This window comes from Gracilinanus agilis, chromosome 6 (genome assembly GCF_016433145.1).
Source record: "Gracilinanus agilis isolate LMUSP501 chromosome 6, AgileGrace, whole genome shotgun sequence".
NCBI lineage: Eukaryota > Metazoa > Chordata > Mammalia > Didelphimorphia > Didelphidae > Gracilinanus > Gracilinanus agilis.
In genome coordinates, this window is record NC_058135.1 from 4,309,109 (window position 1) to 4,332,230 (window position 23,122).

Consider the following 23,122-nt stretch of genomic DNA (forward strand, 5'->3'; position numbering starts at 1 on the left):
ATTTAGTTTTTCCTGGCTTTACAGGGATGTTTCTCTTACAAAATATATACAGAGTAAGTATAATTTGATTGCAAGGTAATTTTGGAATGTGGGAGAGAGCATTAATAACGGGAAGAATCAAAAAGATGTCATAGAAGGGGATGCACTTAAGCTTCATTTTCAGGAAAGCTCAATATTCTCCCAAGTAGAGGTGAAGAGGAAGAGCAAGAGGTGGAATGGGATGTTGATATATACAAGGAATAGTATATGGTCCAATTTGGTTGGGACATAGAGTGTATGAGAAGTCAAAATAATGTAGAAGAGTCTGAACTAGTTTGGAACCAAAATGTAAAAGTCCTTAAACATTAGACTGAGGAATTTGTATTTTATACACTTAAGCCACCCTAATACATCTGGGAAATGGACTTGAAAAATACTTTATTTGGTTGTGTGTAGAACTGTTAATATTATTTTCATTTGTGTTTAGATCATAGGTCTGAGATGGAATGAACTTTAAGGTAATCAAGTTTAACATCATCATTTTATGAATGATAAAATTTAATTTTTGAGTCAAAAAGAAGCTATGGATAAAAAAAGAGTATGCATTATATTTAGAGAAATTTTGAAAGAAAGTTGCCTAGGTCACTTAGAATCTGAAGGTAAAGCAGAAATGGAAAGAATCTACTAGTTACCTCCTGAAAGTAAATATAAAATAAAAACTACTGAGAGCATCAGCCCAAAATTTAGAGGCTATGGATCAGAAACAAAATGCAAGCTGCCAGAAAGAAAGAATTCAAGTACTGAGAAGCCATAGGCAGAACCACACACCATATACCAGCTATCCCTCTGAAGGCCTGTAACACTTCAAATACAATATTCTGGATGGTATGGGATATAGGCTTATACTTAAGACTAATTTGCCCATCAAAGCTGAATTTTAAAATATTAAAGGGAGAGTGGAGAGGTAGATTTTTAATGAAATAGAAGACTTCTAAGTATCCTTAATTAGTGATTTGTTCATGGTCACACAGGTAGCACATAGAAGAAATGGATCTGAAGACAGTTCTCCTGGCTTCAAATTCAACATCTATTCCAATCACTGTACTACACCTCTACGTTCAATTTTATATTCTACCATGAAGTCCTTCTCCAGGAGGGCGAGGGTTCTCAGAGGTTTAATGATGAAGCTCAAATTCTGTGATATAGAAAAAAGTCTCATTTCCCTTCCACATGTTAATTCGTCCTCCTCCCTATTGTTAATTATTATTGCCTTAACCAGCTTTAGTAAACATTCTGTCTTTTCTCTGATCCTCCTTTTTTATCCTAAATTGTTAAAACAAAACAAAATGCCTTTCTTTTCATTGCTGTTGTCTACTTCTCTCAACAGCTTTACTTTATTCTTTGCAATTTCCAATCATAGTCCCTACTTATTCCTTCTGGAGTCAAACAGACTAATTCTAATTGGTTTTCTGAGTGAGTAGTTCTTCAAATATTTGAAAAGTCATCATGTTATTCCTTTACATTGTACCCCATCAACTCCATATCTTTACTTCTTTTGGCTAACCATCTCCAGTTTCTTCAACCATTATTTAAATAGCATGATTTTGTGACTCTTCACAGTCTTCTAGTTTTCTGCTTCTGACCATTCCCTTACAACAGTATGGCATACAAAACTGGATTACATATTCTAGGTGTGGTCTCTATGTTGAGTGTTTAGCATACCAGGTAACTGTGAACTCTTCACTGGAATAGCAGGCCATTCTATTGTTTAAATCCAAAAGTAAAGTGATGAAGGATAAAGGAGAGTTTCTTGGATTAATTAAAATGGGAAAGCAATGCCAACTCTGGAATAAAGAACATCTTCCTAATCCTTAGGGCCCCCTTTGCCCAAGGAATTAAAATACTTTCCTTATTCTGGCTATTATCCACATCTGAAATGGACAGGTGAAAGACCTTTAATATTTTGGATCAGTACAGCACATGACCTTCACCATACCACCAGAAGCAAAATCACCAGGAGCAAAACATGGTGAATTATTGATTCTTTCGAATAATTGACTTTTTATAATTGACACTTGAGGAATTGACCAAAGACTTTCCCCTTCCAAATATCCTTTGTACTCTGATATAATGATTATAATTATAAGGAATATTTAAATAGTTTTACCTGATGATCATTATTGCTATAACATCATGGTGTCTTGAAAAGAAAGCTTTTTCAGAGTAGGAAAATCTGGCTCAAAATTTGGTTTCTTCCTCTTTCTGATTGGTCTCAGAAACATCAATTAATTTGTCTATGCACTAGTTTCTTCATCTGTTAAATGAGATGGTTGGGCTCAATGATCTCAAAGATTTCTTTATAAGTCTACGAACCTATGATAGTATAGTCTATGCAAGTAGTCAGCCATTTGGCCCCAACAGTTAAATATTTACATGAGTCTTTTCTGTAGCTACAGTTCTTTATACATATTTTAATTTTAATTTTAAAAAATATAATCCTTAGGGGGCAGCTGGGTAGCTCAGTGGAGTGAGAGTCAGGCCTAGAGACAGGAGGTCCTAGGTTCAAACCCGGCCTCAGCCACTTCCCAGCTGTGTGACCCTGGGCAGGTCACTTGACCCCCATTGCCCACCCTTACCACTCTTCCGCCTATGAGACAATATACCGAAATTAAGGGTTTAAAAAAAATATATATATATATATAATCCTTACCTTCCGTCTTAGACTCAATACTCTGTGTTGGTTCTAAGGCAGAAGAGCAGTAAGGGAAGTGCCTGAGGCCAGATTTGAACTCAGGACTTCCCGCCTCTAGACCTGGCTCTCAATCCACTCAGCCACCTAGCTGCTCCCATGTTCTGTATACATATTACATTCCCTTATGTTAATAGGTATACATTTTTCCTAATGTATGTTTTTTTAAAAATCGGTTTGCCCATAAAAGGCAGGCAGATCAATGAGATCACCCATTTATTGATGTATAAATTATAATGGAAAGCAGGTATTAATGCAGTGAAAAAAACAATAGTGTGATTAGGTAGCCTTAGGATTTTTATGAGATTTAAGTTATATGACAAAAGATTGGAAAACTGTCCTATTCAGCCTTCTAATTTAAGTAAACTATCATTATTTAAGTAAAATTTTATCTGAGCAAATGGTTCCAATGAGTTTCATAAATGACCCCAAAGCCAATACATTCTTTGGGAATGAAATCAAGTCGGAGCATTGTGGGATAGTGCAAAAGGCACTGGATGTGGAGTCCAGAGGTCGTAGCTGTGCCCTTTGCAATGTGAACAACCCAAAGTAAGTAGCTTCTCCTCTCTGAGTCAGAGTTACTTCATCTGTAAGTTGGCATGCTTCAGCTGGACGATCTCTGAAGTTTCTGCTAGTTCTGTGCCCCCTGTTACTCTGACCAGATGCTGCTATTGCCTAGCCAGTATAAGTGGAAAAGCATGAAACCAGACTCTTCCAGCTCATCTAATAGAGCAAGTCTTATTTTTTATTGCCCTCTTGTGCCTCTCATCTGGGTTTTCATCTAGGGCTTGGTTGGTCTAACAAGTGCTTTCAGAATGCCTCGAATGAATACCCCTCTCCGTTAAGAGGGGCAACATTTCCTCCAAAGGACATGAGACTGGAAGAGCTCTTACTTCAGTGCCTGGCACATAGTTGTCACTGTCGTTCATCCTTCATTTTCAAAGAGGATCAATGACATCACCTGGTTTAGCCCACCTACTGCACATGCTAACGCTTCTTGGAGTCTCAGGTGAGAGTTGCGTGAAAGGTGGACACCCAAGAAGGACGAGCAGCACTTAAAAGGCGGGAGAAAGTCTTCACAGCAGAGGTGAGTACCCTTTATACCCTCGCACATAGCGATGCTTATTAAATTTTTATTCTATCCACTTTACAGTGATCAACAGTCTCAGGGATTGGCAGTCTTTCCCATAATAGTCCAGGGGCTCAATAGAAGTCTGAAGCAATTTGCCTATGTGAGGGAAAATAAATCATATATTTTGAACTTAAAAAATTTTTTGAGGGTGACAAAATCAATGATTCTCTCATAGGATCATAGATTTAGAGCTATTATTAAGTCCAATCCACTTATTTTGTCCATGGGAAAACTGAGGCACAGAGGAATTTGAGTGACTTAATTTAACTTGACAGGGTCATATTGCTAAGAAGTGTCTGAGGCAGGATTTGGATCCAAGGGTTCCTAATTCCAAACCCACCCTTTATCTCCTGGGTCACAGGGCATGGTTATAACACTTCATTTGGAAACTCTTCCCACCAAGACGGGTCCATAACTTACCTGCAACCTAAATCTTAAAGAGCATTGTGGAACCCTGAGGATTAAGTGACTTGCTCATAAGATTATCTGGTAGGACTTGAATACTTATTTTCTTATCACCAAGGAAATCTGTCTATTCAATATGTGATGAAGGTGACAATGGTGATGATGATGATGACAGAATTTATCTAGCACTTCACAGTTTGTAGAGTACTTTACATATACAGGGTGTCCCCAAAAGTCTTAGGGTCATTTTAATCTCTTAAGGCCTTTGACTGTACTGACTTTCATGATTCCTTATTTAATATAATTTGATCCTCAAAACAATCTTCTCAGGTGATGCTATTATTATTCCCATTTTATAGATAAGGAAACCGAGGCAGAGAGTACTGAAGTGACTATCTAGGCAGTTGGTTTGACCTCTGTTGATAGTTCAATTTTAAAGTTTACAAAGTTGTTGATCTCAAAAACTGTGGCTGATGGGAAGCATCCATTTTATCCCCATTTTTATCAATGAGGATATTGAGGTTCAGAGGAGTAAAACAAGTTCCTGGAAAATGAGAACCTTAGAGCAGAGCGCCTTTAAGATTCCTTCCATCTCTGCATTATAATCCTGTAGCTTGTCTAGGATTCCACAGCTAATCGATGTTTGAGACTGGATTTTAATTAGCCAGCAGGGTGTTGGTACATGTTTAACAATGGGCTGTCTGGGGGAAAATATACTTGATAGTTTTCTCCTTTTTATTAATTAAACTTTAAGTTTAATCTGCATGAATATTTCTTAAATCTGGAAATGAAGACAATATTAAATCAAGCTCTGATTTATAATTTTTGAGGGGTAAACACTTGCATTGAACATTTAATAATTAGCTCTCCCAAAGGACAAGCTGGCTCTGGGACACTTCTGGATTCTTGGCCGACTCCTAGACAAATAATATTTTCTATTATGCCATGGGGCATATCAGAAGGTGGTACAACCAATCATTTCTTCCAGCCTTTTTAACAATCTGTGAAGACTGCTCACCTTATTGATAGGGTTCTGTTCATTTCAAAAGTGCCTTCAAGCACTCACATTTTCCGAGCTGGGTTTGGTCACTCTCTTTGACTGACTGAGCTCCCTTTGCCTGTAACCATCCAGGCCTTAACATCACGTGTTTTTTATTGTTCTCTGTGTCTCTGACATGGCTGATGACAAATGGTTTTCTTAGTTGGAGGAGGGAGTTGCCAAACTGGTCTGGGGGTGGACTAGAAAGAAAACACTTGGTCTTGTTCCTAAAATCTGCCTAATTAACCAAGGGAATTGTGACTCTCGAGCCCCAAGAAGAGCCTCTGGGGATACAAAGATCTCATTTTGGCAGCAGGTACCTTCTCCTTAAGTCTTGGACACAATCTGGTTTATCATTTTGCTTTTAGGTCTGTTCTCAATCACGGATTTGAAATCCTGCAGAATCCTGGGATGCTACAGAGCTACTTGGGAAGAATGTTTTTCCCCCCCCTTTCTTTCTGGTTTGAGTTATACAAAGCCATCAACTTTATTCCCATATTTGGAGCATAAGTGCATGATGCTCAAATTCATAGGGAAATATTGAAACATGTTGGCTCATTATAGGCGATGAAAAAAAGGAGAAAATTAAGTTAGTGCCTTACAAATGTTCAGACTCAAAGCCACATGAAAGGAATACTGTTGACTTAGAATAAACCCAAACTATATATCATTTCGGGAGGGGGGGAAGAAGAGAGAACAAAATAAACTGATAATCTCAGAATTTTTAATTGACAAAATGCAAACTCCAATGTGTTTTGTGTTAATTTCAAAAGATTTTGTTTGCTAAAGCTTTTGCGTATTATGAGAAATTACTCTTGGCTGTGGCAAAATCAGCATTTGAGGATAATATTCCACTTAAACTTGCAGGTTCTTGGCAGATGTTTAATGACATCAAGTTCTGAAGATAATTTGTATACATCCTAGGATTACAGAGGCAATACATTCTATATGGATGGGTGATATTCTGGGCCATTAATTTCTGCTAACTGGTTCCATTATTTTGTGATAACTTTGAAAAATAAACTTTTCAAAGGCAAGAGAGTATGTGAGATTCCTTTGGGTTTTGGGGGAGGATCAGAGGAGATAAATAGCTAATGGTAAGAAATTATATAGCATTTTAGAGTTTGCTAAGTGTTTTATGAATATTATCTCAGTTGATCCTTTCAACAGCCCTGAAAGGTGCTATTATTATTACCATTGTAAGGATGAGGAAATTGAGACAGAGGTGAAATAATTTGTCCAGCATCATACATCTTGTAAATGTCTGAGTTTAGATTCAAACTCAGGTCTTCCCATCTCTACAACACATATTCTATCCACTGAGCCAACTAGATGACTTAAGTTTGGCCAGTAACTTCAAAGGAAGGGGTATATGGGAGAGTTTTCAATGAGGCCCTTGCAATTCATGAGATTTCTCACCGGAAGGCAGGTAGCATACAGGTTAATTTTCCTCTGGTCATGTATAAGGCTAGTCAAAAAGATAAAGGAACTTAATGAAGTCCAAAAGATCCGATAATGGATTTAGAGCTGGAAAAAAATCTCAGAGGCCATCTATTCTAAATCCTTCTTATGTCTTTTGTAGATAAGGAAAATGATGTACAATGACATGAATATCCTAACTTTGCCAAGTCTTTAAAAGATCGCTCTCTAGCAAAAATGAATGATATGGAAATGGGTATCTAGCGATGACATTTGTACAACCCAGTGGAATGGCTGGTCAGCTCGGGATGGGGGGGGGGAGAGGGAGGGAAAGAAAATGAATCATGGGAACATAAAAAAAATCTTAAAAAAAAATAAATAAAAAATAACTTTCCCAAGTTCACAAAGTTAGTAAGTGGCAGAGGAAGAAGTTGACTATAAATTGAACCCTTTTTCTACCCCACCATGCTGGGAAGTCTAATGGAACATGGGAATTAAATCTCAGCACTCCTAAAGTAATGTGGGGTATCTAGATGATTTCTTCTCCATCATGACAAGCCCATTTCAGATCAATTCCTGAGAAAAGACCAGGAAAGATCTTTTTTTTCCCCCAATATAATTCATTAACTCTGAATCACCATTTCTACAATTCCAGTACAGGCCCAATTTTAGCACTCAGTGAAAACACCCTAGAAGGAACACCCCAAGCCATTGCCAGGTTTTTCTTGTCATACCTTATATTCCCCCCAACCTACCTCATACTCCCATTTCATGGGAAACCCCACGAACATTATGCTTTCAAGTGGGTAGACATCCAACAGGAAAGTAATTTCTGTTCTTAAATTTCTTTTTTAATATTGACCAATATTTTTTAAAGCTTTTCCTTTCTGTCCATTTAGCTCCAAGTATTTAGAACCAAAAGATACTATGAGAGATCATATGGTCTACCCTGATCATTTTGTGTCAGTCAGGGGAGGTGAAGGGACTTAGCCAAGCTAAGAGAACTAGAGCTAAGAACCTAGAGTCAAGCTCTAGGTTCCACACTTGGACTCAAGCCTAGGTCTTCTCACTCCAAATCCCTTTCTGTTAAACTAAATGTTATTTTCAGACGTGAAACCTCTCTGAAGAGCAATCTGTGTAAGAACAAGAAACGAATTGGTTAATACTCCAATAGATCTAACGTCTCAGCAGAGCAGACATTCTCTCCAATGACATCTATGCATTCTGTACCCACACGTCACCGGTACACACAAACATGCCCAGTGCTTATTATAACAATAAAAGAAAGATACCTTTAAGAAAGTATTTTAAATAAATATTTAATTCTATTATTGGCATTTACAAGTAGAAAGCATACAGTATGTTACAATTATCAAATGTGAAAAATATGAATGTTACATAAGTAACAAATGTGAAAAAGTACTTTTCTTACCTTCCTGAAAGTAAGAAAACTATTCCGCATAAGAAAATATCAATATCAAAAAACACAGCTTAAGTGTAAAAAAAAAAAAGTTTTTTTACACAGTATAAAGGATTTCCAAATGGACAGGGAAAAAAAAAACAACTGATTTTCTTGTTGGATTTCTACTTTAATAAATTCTACAAACACAGGGTATTTGAAAATGTGAGTCCACTAAGAGGATTCCCTTATATCAATTCTTTAAAAAGTCAAGACTGCAGCACTTTTTCCTTTTTTACAATAAATAATCTTTCAAAAATGATCATCTGGAAATGCTGTACTGTTGAGAACAGTGCTCCCCAGTCATGGAGATAGATGGCAGTACTCAGGGGTGACTTCTACCCAAGCTCTTCTGGGTAGAAGGCGTCTCAGGGAAAGGAGGGATGGAATAAGTACCCACAACAGTTAGCAAAAGGACTTGGAAGTCTTGCCACAATTTCATCAACAAATCCTAAAGTGCTGACTGGAAAAAAAAAAAAAAGAGTTGCTTCTAGCACCACTTCTATGGAGAAGATTCATGACCCTACTTCATGCAGACCATCCAATTTATTGCTCTTTAACTATGCAAACATGAATTACAGAAACTGGACTTTTTAGAGGGTGGTTAACACTACTTCTTGCTTCATTCAGGCATCGGAGAACTCTTTCCCACACATTGAAGAGATAATCAAATCTTCAATGTTCTTGCGATGCAAAAAACGAAGTTATTAAAATGGAAACAACACAATCACTCCACTGTTGAAACACAAACTCATAACCAGAACAAGATTAATTTTAAAATCACAAACGCAACAGTGGTCAACAATAGGAATGAAACCTTCTTCCAATTCTGCATGCTGAATGTCTAGTAAAATGCAATGCATGCAGGAGAAACAAATTCATCATTCAATTAAAAAAATAAATCTGTTTCAGCAGCATAATGGTTATTCATGGCGTGTTGTTGAAACATGGGCCGTCTCGTATTTGTAAGCGCAGAATGGTTTGATTGCATCTGGTGTTGCCTTTTTGTCCTTCCAGTACATACAGTCTACACATACTGCTCTGCTTCTCCGTCTTTGGAGGCAGGCTTACTGGTCCGACCATTGCCTTCTTCACTGGCTGCTGTCTTTTCCGGGAGAGATGCCAAGTCTTTAAAAACATCTACATAATGCCCAAAACCAGGGCCCCAGTTTAATAGGTTGTCCCAGTTGAAATTTCCCGCTTGCTGCCCAAGCTTCAGGGGCAACGTGTTCTCAGCAACATTTGCTGCTGCCGCCTGGGTGCCCAGGGACCCTCCCTCAGCCCGGCGGCCAGGGTACCTTCTAGTCTTCAATCTAGCCCCGTAATTGTCTTCATCATCTGCATCAGATTCATTGACTTGAGATAACTTGGGCATCCGGGAGGTATAGACCATGGGTTTTTCCCTGTCATATTCCATCTCAGAGCAAGTGAAGGACTCATGAGAGTCACTATCCGATGAGGATTCTGGGGCTGGGATGCCATCGGCAGGGTTCCTGGTTCGGGATAGGGGCCTCCTACAATCCTCCTCTGAGGAGGACCTACCGTGGTCTGCACTGCAGATGCTTGGATTCCTCGGGCGAGGAGTGTTCAGTCTTTCCACCTCCTCAATGGAGAGTCCCACTGGAGGAGCAGATTCCAAAGGCATCTGTCCAATTGGCTGCTTTAGGCGGCTCCCTGGTCTAGAGCCATGGGTGGCCATGGTCTGTGGACTCTTGCTTCTCCGCCCTAGCCTGGTGGCATAGTTGAACATACCAGGCTGGCACATCTCCCCGTGCACCTCCAAAGGGCCACCTTCCCTGATGGAAAGGTGCAATTCCCTGGCAGGACTGTTTCTGTAGAATGTTGAGGACTTGGAGAAGGGAGCTGGGCTGTGCCGAGACAGGGGGTTGGGAGTAGGGCAGGCAGAGTGGCTCAAGGAACTGCTTCTTAGACCCTGGCTGTATGAAGGCTGGTAAGTCAAACTGCTTGCCCCCAAAGGCATGGGGGACTGCCTCGCAAAGCCCAGGGGGCTGTGTCTCTGGATGGAGAACTTGGGGGTATGACTACGGAACTGCTTGTAATGCTGGATAATATCAGCATCTGAAGGGGCAATGCTGCTGGCATTGTCGATGTCGTAATGTTCGATCTCTTGCTCTGGAGAAGCCAGGGGAGCACTGGGTATGGTTTCAGTGTTGGGAGGGAGGTCTGTCTCGTCATAGATCAGGTAGGGGTTTTCCCTTTCGATGATATCTGGCTTGGGGTTCCCTTCCGGTTGCTTTCTGACTGTCATATCATCACCGTAAGGAGGGATGTTGTCAGGGTCATCGAAAGCCACATTCTCACTTCCTTTTTTCTTCTTCTCCTTGGTTTTCTTCTCTTCCTTTGGTGCTTTGGCTTTCTTGCCTCTGCACTGATTGCACAGAATGAGGCTTAACACCAGCAGGGCAAGAAGTGTGGCACAGCTACCCACAATGGCGGGGACAGCCCACAGTGGCAGGGAGATCTCCTCTGGCACTTTGGTCAAGATACAGACATGGCCTCCAGCACTGCCAGCCTTGCACACGCTTCCCTGGGGACACAGGACACCAAGGCAGGCCACCACGGTCTCACAAGTCCTTCCAGTGTGTGATTCCGGGCAGTTGCAAGTGAATCCGGAGTATAGGACCGGCTCACAAGTGCCACCATTTTGGCAAGGTTGGGACACACAGTCTCCAGGAGGAACACACTTGTAGGCAAACCACTGGTTGATGCAGAGTAGATCCCCCCAACAGGGATTACTGGCACAGATATTGGGGCCACGGCAGCCCAGCTTCACTGACGGGTCTGTCTTGGATATAGTCGCCAAACTGTGTTTCCCACCAAATGGAAGGCTCTCACTGCCATAAATCACAGAGGCTATGCAGCCATCAAAACCTGCTGAGAAGGACAAGAGAAATTTGTCAGTTTATGAATGCCTCAGGCTAGAAGAACCAAGGGGCCTGGGGTCTCATGGCTTAGAGGCACCTTCTATTTCACAGGAGTGGAAAAAGAGAAAATAGATTGCTGCCACAGTCTCAGAAAAGTCACAACATTCAGAGCGAAGAACTCTGGCTCCTGTGATCATGGCAGTACAGGATGTGCTCAATACCCCCAAGTGCTGACTGTAGAACACTGGGTGAGGAATCATGATGCCTGGAAGGGCCACACCAATCCAGCAGCAACCAAAGGCAAAGTGGGCACTTTACTCTTTGGGGGGAGAGGAGCTGAATGAATGAAGAATGGTGTGGCGTACCCCAAGGGAGCAGAACTAATTCTACATTTACTAAGATTCCTGAATGAAGGCTACAACGGTCTACATCAGATGACAAGAGGAACTTGTGATCCAGCTTCTAGAGAATCTACTGTAGATAAAGACTTTGGAGTCCTCAGCAGAAAGACAACAGTTAAACCCCCACAAGGGAATGAAATTGCATAGGGAGGGAACCAGTGCAGACATACTCCGGAGATACTTATCGAATACCGAGTAGCTTTGTAAGAGAGTCCAGTACGGGCAAATGCCAGAAGAGTTGTAGTCTAAGGACATTACTTTTGGGAGAACTTGATGTGATATTTCTCTTTTGAGTTCATTGGGTTTGTTGGTTTGTTTTCCCCCTTTATACTTTGTTGATATTTTTATGTCTGCGTCTGGCCTGGCCCCCTTCCCTCCCCTTTCCCAGTTTTCTATCACTTCTCAAGCTAATGACAATGCAGAGAAATACATTTATTCATGTGTCCTATACAAATGTGAGGGGTTGGGGCAGAACTGTGCCTGACTGAGTAATTATTTTAAGTCTACTTAGGCTCTAGGAATAAACTTTCATCTCTCTCCCTCTCTCTAATTCTGCATTCAATACCTTTAAATAAGAAATCTCCAAGTTCATAAAAACCTCCCATTTTGCATCATTTCGGGATAATCAACAGGGCTGGTGTGTGGAGCTCCAAGTGGTGAGACAATGATAAGATGACTATGGAACAAAAGGTCAACGCAAGCAGACTTCTGGCTAAACAATCCTTCTCCATATTGTGAAACAAAACAAAACCTTCAAAAAATGAAGTCCTTTTGCACTGAAGCAAATAAATACAACTTTATCTGCGTGGGTGAATTGTAACCTGTCCAACCCAAGTCTGTCTGAATTTAGTCAAGGGGAAAGTTTAACTTTCCAAATTATGTAAGGGAACATTGGTTAATGGGGATAAAAACATCAGCATCCTACCACTCTGTCCTCTTAGAAGGGCTTTACCTAAAGAAATAGAAAACAGTAAGGAGCTCTTCCTCCCCCATTTTGAACCTCAAAATTCACTAGGGGGCAAGACATAGGGGCTGTGAAATTTTAAAAAGAGACTATGGTAAATGTATTTCAGCATAACTGATTCCCTTTTTATGCCTGAGTTTGTTATTTTATTCTTTAAAAACCACAATTCTGGAAAGAGACCCATAGATTTCACCAGACTGCTGCCAAATGGGTTGATAACACAAGAAAAAAAAAAAAAGTTAAGGCCTTGCTTTAAATTGTCTCTCTTTTCTTGACTTTTAGATGAGTAATGAAAACTTCAGGTGACTGTACTTTGCTGTAGAATCCCCGAATTGCTCCTATAGTCTTAGTTAAGCCAATTCCATTTCTGGATTACCAACCACATGTCTTAAAAAGGTATGGCAGCCTAAATCCTTTTTCTGACTCAACAACTGGTCATCCATCCCTATGACAAGGCACCTCGAATACCCGGAGATCTACCATCCATTCTAATTTGGCTTCCCGTAGACAAGGCTCATTTCATGAATCTATGGCTCCTTTAAATCTTTTCTAGAAAAATAGCAATAAATATAAGAGTAGGGAATAACCTGTGATTTCACTGAACTAGAGAGCTTCTAAATGAGGAAAGTCTCTCTACTAATCCACATCGACATCTTATCTGCAGTTTATAATTTTCAAGGAGTTCTTTTGGGGGGGGTCTAGGTTGGGGTCACTCCTCTGGGAACCTGTGGGAGATTTTTAAGGGTCTTCAAATTTGGATGGGAAAAATACACCTTAATTTTTACTGGTCTTTGGTTCCCTTTGTCATCCTATATATTATATTTTAGACATATAGGAACATTCTGAGAATGGAGGGACTCAGAGCCTTCACTAGATTACTAAAGGAGTCTATGACCCATGCAGAAGAATTAAAAATCCCCAGCTTACAGAGGCTCCTGGATGACTGAAAAGTTAAGTGACCTCCCCGGGATCACAAGGTACAGATGTGTCAGGTCTTCCTGGCTTCAAGGGCAGCACTCCAGCCTCTATAGTTCTCCAGTAACACACATACATGGTAGATATAATGTCATCTTTTCCCTTAAACCCACTCTTGGTCTTAACCTCCCTGTTTCTGTTGAGACTACCAACATCCTTCTACCCCCTCTATAAGGATAATAATCACCCTAACTCTTCAGTCTCTCTCGTTGTCCCATATTCAATCAGTTGCCAAGTTCTATCAGCTTCACTCTCTTAGTGTCTCTCACACTGAACACTTACCAGGTTACCAACCTATTATTTGCTCTTATCATCTTTCTTTGAAAATTTCAATAATCTCTTATAGAGGGAAGACACTGAGTTTAAAGCTAGATCTGAGTTCAAATCTCCATTCTGCCTTTGTGTGTGTGTGTGTGTGTGTGTGTAATTCTAAGCTTTCTTTTCAGTCTCAATGGTCTCAACTTCCCTAGGAAAATGGTCTTCTTTCTATTTCCCATACATGATACTTTCTATCCTATCTACATTCTTTTGTACTGGCTACCACCTTCCACGTGGGCAGTGCAATCCATCCTCATTTCTCCCTCAAATTCTCTCTCTTCCTCTAAGACTTCATTCAAGCATCATCTTATATATGGAACCTTTCTAGATACCTTCTTTCCCCAGGTGCTAGTACCTTCCCTCCCAAGCTTTAACTCATATTTAACTACTTTATTTTTATTTATATGTATTCACAAGAGAGGCGGGGAAAAGGAGAGAGGCAGCCAGACAGACAGACAGACAGAGGAAGCTAGGGTGTACAGAGCACAGAGAATTGGGTCTGGAGTCAAGAAGAACTGAGTTCAAATGTAGCCTCAGATATTTACTTGTGTGACTGGTTAAGTCATTTGGCCTCTAGTTGCTTTAGTTTCCTCAACTGTAAAAGAAGAAAACTCTGCCTTACAGCATTGCTGTAAGGATCAAATTATGTAATATTTGTAAAGTACTTTGCAAGTCTTAATGCTATGTAAATTCTAGCTATTATTATGGAACTGAATTATTTATTTAGTCTTTTAAAAGTTTGTTGTGGGCAATACAGTGGATAGAGCATCAGATCTGGAGTCAAGAGGACCTGAGTTCAAATTTGACCTCAGATACATCCTAGTTGTGTGACCCAATTGTCTAGTCCTTGTAACTCTTTTTTTCTTAGAAGTGACACTAAGAGAGAGGATGAGCATTAAAAAATAAATAAATAAAATTCAAGGTCTCTTGGCTTCTTTATCAGCTCCCAGACCATTTAAGATAACTCTGAACGTTGTTTCTCCCATCAAATTTTAAGCTCCTTGAGAAAAAGATCTGGCTTTTGCCTCTTTCTGTATCCTCAGTGCTTAGTATAGTGCCTCACGCATAGAGGACACTTAATAAATATTGTTGACTGACTATAGCCATGAAGTTTGGAAACCACTGATCTAGCCCAATTTCTTCACTTGAGGAATGTGAAAACAAAGACCTTTAGTGAAATGACTCATTCACCTGGCTAGTAGAAGTCAGGACTAGAGTCTAGTTCACACCTCCCATTCAGACTCTTCACTTTGTCATTCTGCTCCAGATCTAGAAACATTAATTTTTTTCTCATGATCCCCCCATTTTTGGACATTTTAAATGAGGAATAGTTGACTGTAGACCTCTCTCATCAAAAATGCTAGGGTGAATAATGTAAGAGAATTCTCAAAATTTTGCAAACCTCATTTAGGATAATGCCTTTTGATTGTGATCCAGAATCCTATTGCTTTTTTAAATGGAAAAGAAAGTGTAGATTTTGTTGAAAGCAATGTTCTCTTTCTTGTCTCCTTGCCTGTTCCTGTTTATTTTAAATGTGTTTCTTAAAAAAAGATACATGTTTCATTCTTACATAATTGAAACGGTATGTGGTATAATTCTGAAACACATTTTTGCGTTTAAGTATTCTTTTGTATTAAATATTAAGATAATTATTTTAATGCTTTAACCTGGAATTATGGTGAAGACAAAAACATTTTGAGAATGGACTTAAAACAGGCATCACTGCTCTTCCCCAAGATGGTTGTTGAGGTGAGAGGCAGTGGGGTGGAGTGAAAACAATTGGAGTTCGAATCCTGACATTTACACTTGTTGCATGTGTGATATTAAGGATGTCGCCGTTTTTCGGAACCTCTATTCCTCCATCCCTATAAATTGGGCTAAATGGGATTCAAGTGCCTTTATAGGCCTAAAGCATCTTTATAATCTCTGATTTCTTCCTCTAACAGAATCATAAAGCGACAGCTAATGCCAGAGGACTTTCTCAAGGACTTTATGCCGACCATAAGCCTGACAAAGACTTGTTTAACTAATGTAAAAATTCAAATTAAAAAATATGAGGCTGCTAGGAGCTTTAATAATGTCCTTTTTTTTAACGTCATCTCTCAGTGACCTGGAGGTCAAAGACCACTGAGTAAATTCAGGTAAATTCAGCCCTCAGAGAAAAGGAAGTGAAAAGAACTAAAGAACCAACCGGACAGGAAACTGATTCCAAAGGCATTGCTCCCTCCTGGGAGGCCCAGGCAAATTATGAAACTATGGCCGATTCCTTGGTTCTTTTCACTTCCTTTCTCTGAGGGCTGAATTTACCTGAATTTACTCAGTGGTCTTTGACCTCCAGGTCACTGAGAGATGACATTAAACAAAGCGACATAATAGAGAGAGAAATTCTCTTCTGACACTAAAACTAGGTTATTCATTTCCCTGATGAGTCAGAGAAATTTGAGTGTTGGGCTGGGGTTGACTAGCAGCTTGGAAGAAATGAAGATTTGAAGAGCAAGTTAATACTGCTATGTACTATCCATGGTTTAACAAAACAAAACAAACTCATATGAAATTTGGAGTCAAGAATTTGGAATCATCGTAGGAACATGGAGCTAGGACTGGTAGAGACTTCTGGTCTAATTCCTTTATTTTACAGACGAGAAAACTGTGGCTGAGCACAGTTATAGTTCATTTTTAGTCACACAACTAACAAGTATCTGAGGCCAAATTTGAACCCAGGACTTGTGAACTCTAGTACAAATGCCAAGTCATAACACTTTTTGTAACTAGAAGTTTTGGTGTCCAGGGAGAGCACCTCAAATGAACTAGGGGAGGCATGCGATGGGATGGGCTTGGGGGTGAGCTGGAGAGATAACGTGGGGTATAGCTTTCAGGTATAGGAAGTATATTATCTGGTAGCTGCCTGTTTCATTAATGCTCCTTGCTAGTTTATGTTAAGCTTAGTTGTTTCTACGGTCCTGAAGGTATGGACCCACTAAATGATGGTCCTGTGAGCGAAGGCCCAGTCCTCTGACCTAGCTGCATCTCAGGCTTGAAGCTGATAGTTTCCCTGAAAGAAGGATGCTGATGTGTCGACCTTGCTTAATTGTATACTTATTCATTATTCTTTCTAAGGGAATGAGTCATCTCTACCTCAGGGCTTGAGATGCCAAATCGCTTTTTTATTATTATTATTTTCATTTTATTTCTTTCATTATGAAAGAAATCAGTTGATTCAGCTACAAGAGTAGAGCCACTCTCTTGTCAGGCTTTAGGTCAGCTCTAGACAATGCAATACTTTCTAATAGTTCTGTGAGTTCGATGGTAGTCTATGTTAAAATTATTTCCCGGCATTCTCAGCGACACGAAACAGGATCCCGGACTCACAAAAGCTTACTCATGTTGAATTAATATTAAATCCTCGAGGATATATTACAGATTCGCACGTTTTAGTTTTGTTCATTTAAAATTGAATCCCAATGGCGTGTTGGAATATTGAAAGAAACGACAGACTAACTGACTCTCCTGTCCTAACTCGGTCGAACAAAGCAAGAAGAAGAAGCTGCCCTACCTGGGGAACATCATTCGATCGAGAGCTTGAACAGACTTTAAGAGCCAACTCGCCCAATTGCTATCATTCACCAATGAGTATATTAGAGCCACGTCCAATGACTTGCACGTCCCACATGGAAGAAGTCTTTCAGAGACAGACGTCAAAACCTTTGGCTTTCCAGGCTCCCAGTTCAGTTCTGTATAGCATCATGGGAGCAGTCTGGTGTGGCGCGTCGGACGTGGACAGGAAAAAGCCCCGGGCTTGACCCCCATCTCAGATGCTTAGTAGCTATGGGAGCCGGGGCAAGTCACTTGACTTCCTCGCTCAGCCTCAACAACTTTTGTCCTAAAGGACTGTTTTGAGGATTGGAAGAGTTATTATTTGTATAGTGATTTGTAAAACTGTGCACGCACATAGAATTGTCCTGGATGAGTAATATGCACGTGCAGGGTGTTCCACCAAGGGTTAAGGAAGATTTAAGCTAATTATTTTGACTGTATGACTTATGATTTAGGTATTCTATAGTTACTTATAATTAGAATATGCATAATATATAATCATGTGCACATTTATCCATTACTCAATTAAATAAGTTAATATTTACATAATGATTTGCAATAAAGAACATCATACAAGATATATGTATGCAAATCATACATACACGCACACACGTGCATGTATACACATACAGTTTTGTGAATCACAATGCACTGAGTGTGTGCGTATATGAGTTTGTGTGTGTGCCCTTCATATCCTGCTATATTTTAAAAGAAGCTAAATATTTAAGGACGGAATCTCAGCCTAGGGCTAGCCATGACCCTTCTGTCTTCATTCCGTCACCTCTAAGCAGAAGACACTGTCAGGATCTTGAAAGAAAAGCTCCGAGAAATAGTCAGGAAATATAAGAAATCACTGAAAGTGGAATGCTCTAATCTAGCTGAAAGCTTTAAAACACAATTCCGTAAAGGAGGCCGAGCTCACGACCGCCAGGATCTTGGATTTTATCACGCTGGACATTCGTTGCCCCTGTGCTGATCAACGGCTCCTCCTTTCTTCAGCAAGTTGGCTTTAGGAATTGTTGTGTCCCAATGCAAACCGACTGGTGAAAAGGGAATTCACTTCAACTGAGAGGCGATCAGGTTATGGAGCCACATCGATTTGTCGCTGGGTCTACACACACTTTTCACCTTGATAGAACTTAAACGAGCTCTGCTGACATCGTTTCTAAGTACACATAATCAAGGTTTTTTAATGTTTTTTTCTGATTATTTTACCTTTAAAAATAGCACATTTAATCATTTTGCTAATGTCAATTTTATGCTCTGATGAAATATTTGATGGGGGGCTGATGCTTTCAGAGAATATAAACTTATGGTTGTTAGCAGTCCTGTGACTTTTTGTGAAAAGAAACATTGTTTGCTATGCCTTTTCTATCCTATCTCTGTTCTCATTTATTTAGTTATCAAATGTCTGCTATCTAAGGCATCCATTCTTTTTGGGGTAGGAGAGAGAATCGTGGATTGAGATTCGGAGGGTATCTTAGGTTCATCAAATCGAATTCCATTTTAATCTAAGAAAACTGAGGGAGACACGTGTCAGAGACAGAGGTGACATTCAGGCCTATGTGCTCCGGGTCCGAATCAAGCTCATGTCCCCTTTTCCCTTGCGCCGTCAATTTTGCTAAGCAGACGCTCTTACCTGGGTCAGTGTTCCGAGGAGCTTGATTGGGTGGGATTCCCCCAAGAGAAATTGTAAGCACGTCAATTCCTCCAAAATCCTGAGTCGGGTGCAAGATGTCTCGACTATAGATTCTGTCTACAGACAAAATGGTGGATGATCCGTTTTTTCCAATCAGGAGAGAATGCCAGTGGCCATCGGCAACATAAACCTCAGGGATGTGCCTCTCGACCTTCCCAGAAACGCCAGCATCAGATGTGAAGTGGACTTTTCCACTCTTTATCTGTAAAACACATTGTGCACTGGGTGAGCTGTGTCTTAAAAATAAATGGCACTTTTTTTTTGTAAATAAACATGAAGAAACCCATAGAGAAAGAGAGAAACAAGTCACAGAAACTGATAAAGTGTTTCAAAATATTGACAAATTACAGCTAATGGAAAAATTGACAGGCTTTGTCTTCCCAGACAATGCTTCACCATCCATCTTCTAGTCTGTAGAAGAGCTGTCTTCTTAGTGAGTAGCCACGTAGTCAGGGGGTCTGAGTGGGGTCTCATGCGAGCCCCCCCCCCCCCCCCAGCTACTTGTGTTATCCCGTGGAAGTCACGGAACAGCCTCGGGCCAGAGCTGACCCATGTGCAGTATGAGAGGCTTCTGAGCAGCCTAGGAACGCAGGACGAGTCCCAGAATAGAACGTAGATTAACTCTAACAATGTACCGTACAATAAATGTAATAAAGGGCAGACCTGGGATTTCAGCGTTCCTCGCGCTTCCCCCAAGACGGGCAAGGAGCCTGAGGCTTTGCTCATGAGGTGTCAGAGGCCGCACTTGAACCCAGGTCGTCCCAGCTCTGAGGTGAACTCTCTGCTCACTGCCGTTTCTTAATGACAGGAGGGAGTACGGCATCGATATCGATAGCGATTTGTTACTGTCGTTCTGTGCTTTCCAGCTCTGGCCGGCCCTTGGGCCCCCTGGGTGGTCTTCTCGGCAAAGACACTAGAGGGGCTCGCGTTTCCAAGCTCTTCTTCCCTCATCGTACGCGTCTACGTTTCCGGACAATCCACTGCTAGTTCCGCCCTCGGCTAGCACGTGCCTCCCCTTCCGCGGGCCTGTGACGGAGAGCCAGGACGCTGCTTCCCTGCTCACGCTGCCCCGGCCGTGGCCCTCAGCGCCCCGAGGAGTAACCCTGGGGACCCCCAGGGCCACGGAGGACAAGCCAGGGCTGGGGTCTGACTCGGGCTCCCGTGCCTGGAGCTGAACTCCCATCAGAATCTCTCTTTGGGTCTTGGCTTGCTCAGACGCTCACGATCGTCTTTCTTTTTTTCTTTTTTCTTACTTCTTTTCAGCATACTTTACAAATGGTTTTCCGGGGCCTGTCTATATATTTTGACAGCGTTTGTACGGGAAAGGCGGCTTCTCAATGCTTTTGCACATCACTACCTTAAGGAGGAGCTCATCCTTCAGTTTTACAGACAACAGAACACCTCTGATCCCCCCAATAGGGTGAGAACAGCTAGAGCGGCCGAGGGCGAGACTGGAGCACGGGCGCCTGGTGATCATGGAGGGAAAGGGGAGCCTCTGCCAGTGTTCAGGCCGCTCGGTGCTCAAAGGTAATTGCTTCGGCAGCATTGTGGAAGATGACCTAAGCGGACAGACGAAGATCTCCAGGACCAAAGAGCCTATAAGGGACGGGGGAGCGTCTTCTGCAGGAGGCTATTTCATCCATCCCATGCAGCCAGGAATGGGCGGCCCCAATACTTCGACCCCAAATCTTAGGCTTCTTCCACTATATCATGTTGCTTGTCTACTTGGGAATTGTAGGCAGACTGAATTTTTATTGTGTGGTTTATTTATGTACTTTGCTGAAATGTGGAAAATTTGATATGTAAATGGTGCATTTTTAATAACAAGTCTGGAAAAGCATTAAGCTGCCCTGAGTTTTCCAAGTCCTTGAAGCGCTCTGTGGAGCTGGTCGCACTTTGCCTTTTGGAGGCCTGGGTTGCAGGATGGTTCTGCTCCAGTTTCTAGGGCCAGTTCAGAGCTCTGGGCAGGATTCCGGGGGAAGGGCAGGGTTCCAAGAACATAATTCCATCCCAACTGCCAGACGGTGTTGATGTCTTGGCATGAAGGTAGAGCTCAGGGAACGGCTACTCAAATGACAGGAATGGAAAGATACTGCCATATATTTTGCCACTCAGACCTGTCAGTGTGTGCGTGCGTGCATGTGTGTGTGTGTGTGTGTGTGTGTGTGTGTGTGTATGTGTGTTAATGCAGCTGAATCATGTGTTAGAATTAAGGGGCAATTAATATCTTCTTGGGAACACACCGATGGACTCACGAAAGAAAAAGAACAGCAAGAACAAACACACTCCGTTTCTGCACTGCAGAGGACAATGGATTTACACAGTCTAGTCATCTGTGGCTACTGTTAACGTTCAACGTACATGATCTCATAACCAAGCCAGGGGCTAAGACTGTGGCCTGTGCCACTCTGCTGCTAAAGGGAAAAGCAGAAGAATGGACAGGCTACTGGGCTTGGCATCAGATGACCGTGGTTCAAATCCTCTCATTCTGGACTCCTGGCCCAGAGTAGGGGCTTTGTAAATGTGTTATGATGAAGTGATTCTCTCTGGAATTAGGGTCTTCTATTTATTCTCTTCATCCCCCTGAGCTGTCTAGAGCCTGAGGATGCTTGATACCCTCCAGGAAATCGGAGGGGTTTAGGAAAGGAGGCGATTGTTCACAGGCACATTTTATGAATATGTCTTCACCATCTTCTTTTCCTTCAACTGTCCTTCAAAATCCCCAACCAAGTTATCTCTTTTTGTCCCTTTATTCTATCACTTTGCAACAAATCTCCTCTATAAGAAAATGACATTGGGAGTCAGTATATTTCTGTAGTCCCTTCCCAATGTATTCATATTGTCTTATTCAGAATGCCACAAAGCTACCCTACTACCATTTCTACTCTCCGCATTTGCCAGGCTTTCCTTACTACTTACTCTATCTGACCACTTCTCCACCTACGAGGTCCCCTCTTCTTAGCCCGTCTAAACAACTGGACCCTGGACTTTCTTGATTATTTGGGGATTCTTTTTATTAATATGCTTCTTAATCATCTGTGCCTTCTGAAACTTCCTCTATACCAATGAAGATGGCCCACTAGGGCACTGGCAAGTTACGTTATTTGCCCAGAGTTACAGAATCAGCATATGTCAAGTACCAGACTTGGACCCAGGTCTTCCTGTCTCTATTAATATTAGTAAACTGATAACAGACATCTCTGGAATGAATATGAAGTGACATTTTTCCGGTGACAAAGATGTATGCAGGCGTTGCGATTGTTGCATGAGGAAGGGAACTGTCACCTTGGGTTTCTTAAGCCACATTAAATTTCACCATGAAATATTTGGCTTATACAGATTACATACTGAAATACTGGAATTGTCAGTGAAATGATATAAGGATTTGGAAATAAATGAACAGAAATAACATAAATTGTCAGACAAAAAGCTAATCCCCCCCCCCCAAAAGAAAGACTCATATACAAAAACAAGCTTTCCAAATTTGCCTTTGAAAATGTTAACTTTGTTTCCTTATTCCTAAAGTTCTGTCAATCTGAAATAGAAAATCTCTTGAAATGCAATATACATATTTTTTTCTCTTTTATCCAATTTCTTTCTATGTTGTTCTGCTTTTTTCTTTTCAATATCTAATAATTTGTGGGGTCAACATGATGCAATGGAACAAATACTGGAAAAGCTATTATTATCATTCCCATTTTACAGCCAAGAAAACTGAAGATGAGAAAGGTTAAGTTACTTGCCAGGGGTTATTCAACTAGTAAGTGTCTGGGGCAAGATTCAAACTTAAATCTTCATTTTTTCATATTCAACATTATGAGACTTAAGAGACACAAGTACTCAAAAGAATTTGTGATTTCATAAATTTAGATGACTCCTACAATGATGCAAATGCCAGTCCTTGAATTGTTTTTATGTCCTGTCATAAGGTTATCCACTGAATTTCCTGAGAGTCTTCTTTTTTTTTTTTCTCAGCATACTGCAAGGATGTCTAGTTCTCTGCCTCCTATCCAAGATCCCCATCATGAGACAAGTGACTTATTTTTAATGGCCTTATTTATTCCTGTTCTTTGAAATTTCTTATTTGCTCACAGCCAGCATATG

The 23,122-nt window shown here is 40.9% G+C and overlaps 1 protein-coding gene across 1 annotated transcript in view; it reads right to left on the minus strand.

The window, feature by feature from the left end:
• Positions 1-9,063: 9,063 nt before the first annotated feature.
• FAT4 (FAT atypical cadherin 4) overlaps positions 9,064-23,122 on the minus strand; it is a 235,259-nt gene continuing 221,200 nt past the window's right edge. Inside the window, exons 16-17 of the mRNA XM_044682210.1 lie at positions 18,959-19,220; positions 9,064-11,077 (exon numbers count right to left, since the gene is read on the minus strand). Of these exons, the coding sequence (XP_044538145.1) occupies positions 9,210-11,077; positions 18,959-19,220 (2,130 nt within the window). The 3' untranslated portion in view covers positions 9,064-9,209. The remainder of the gene's footprint in view (positions 11,078-18,958; positions 19,221-23,122) is intronic.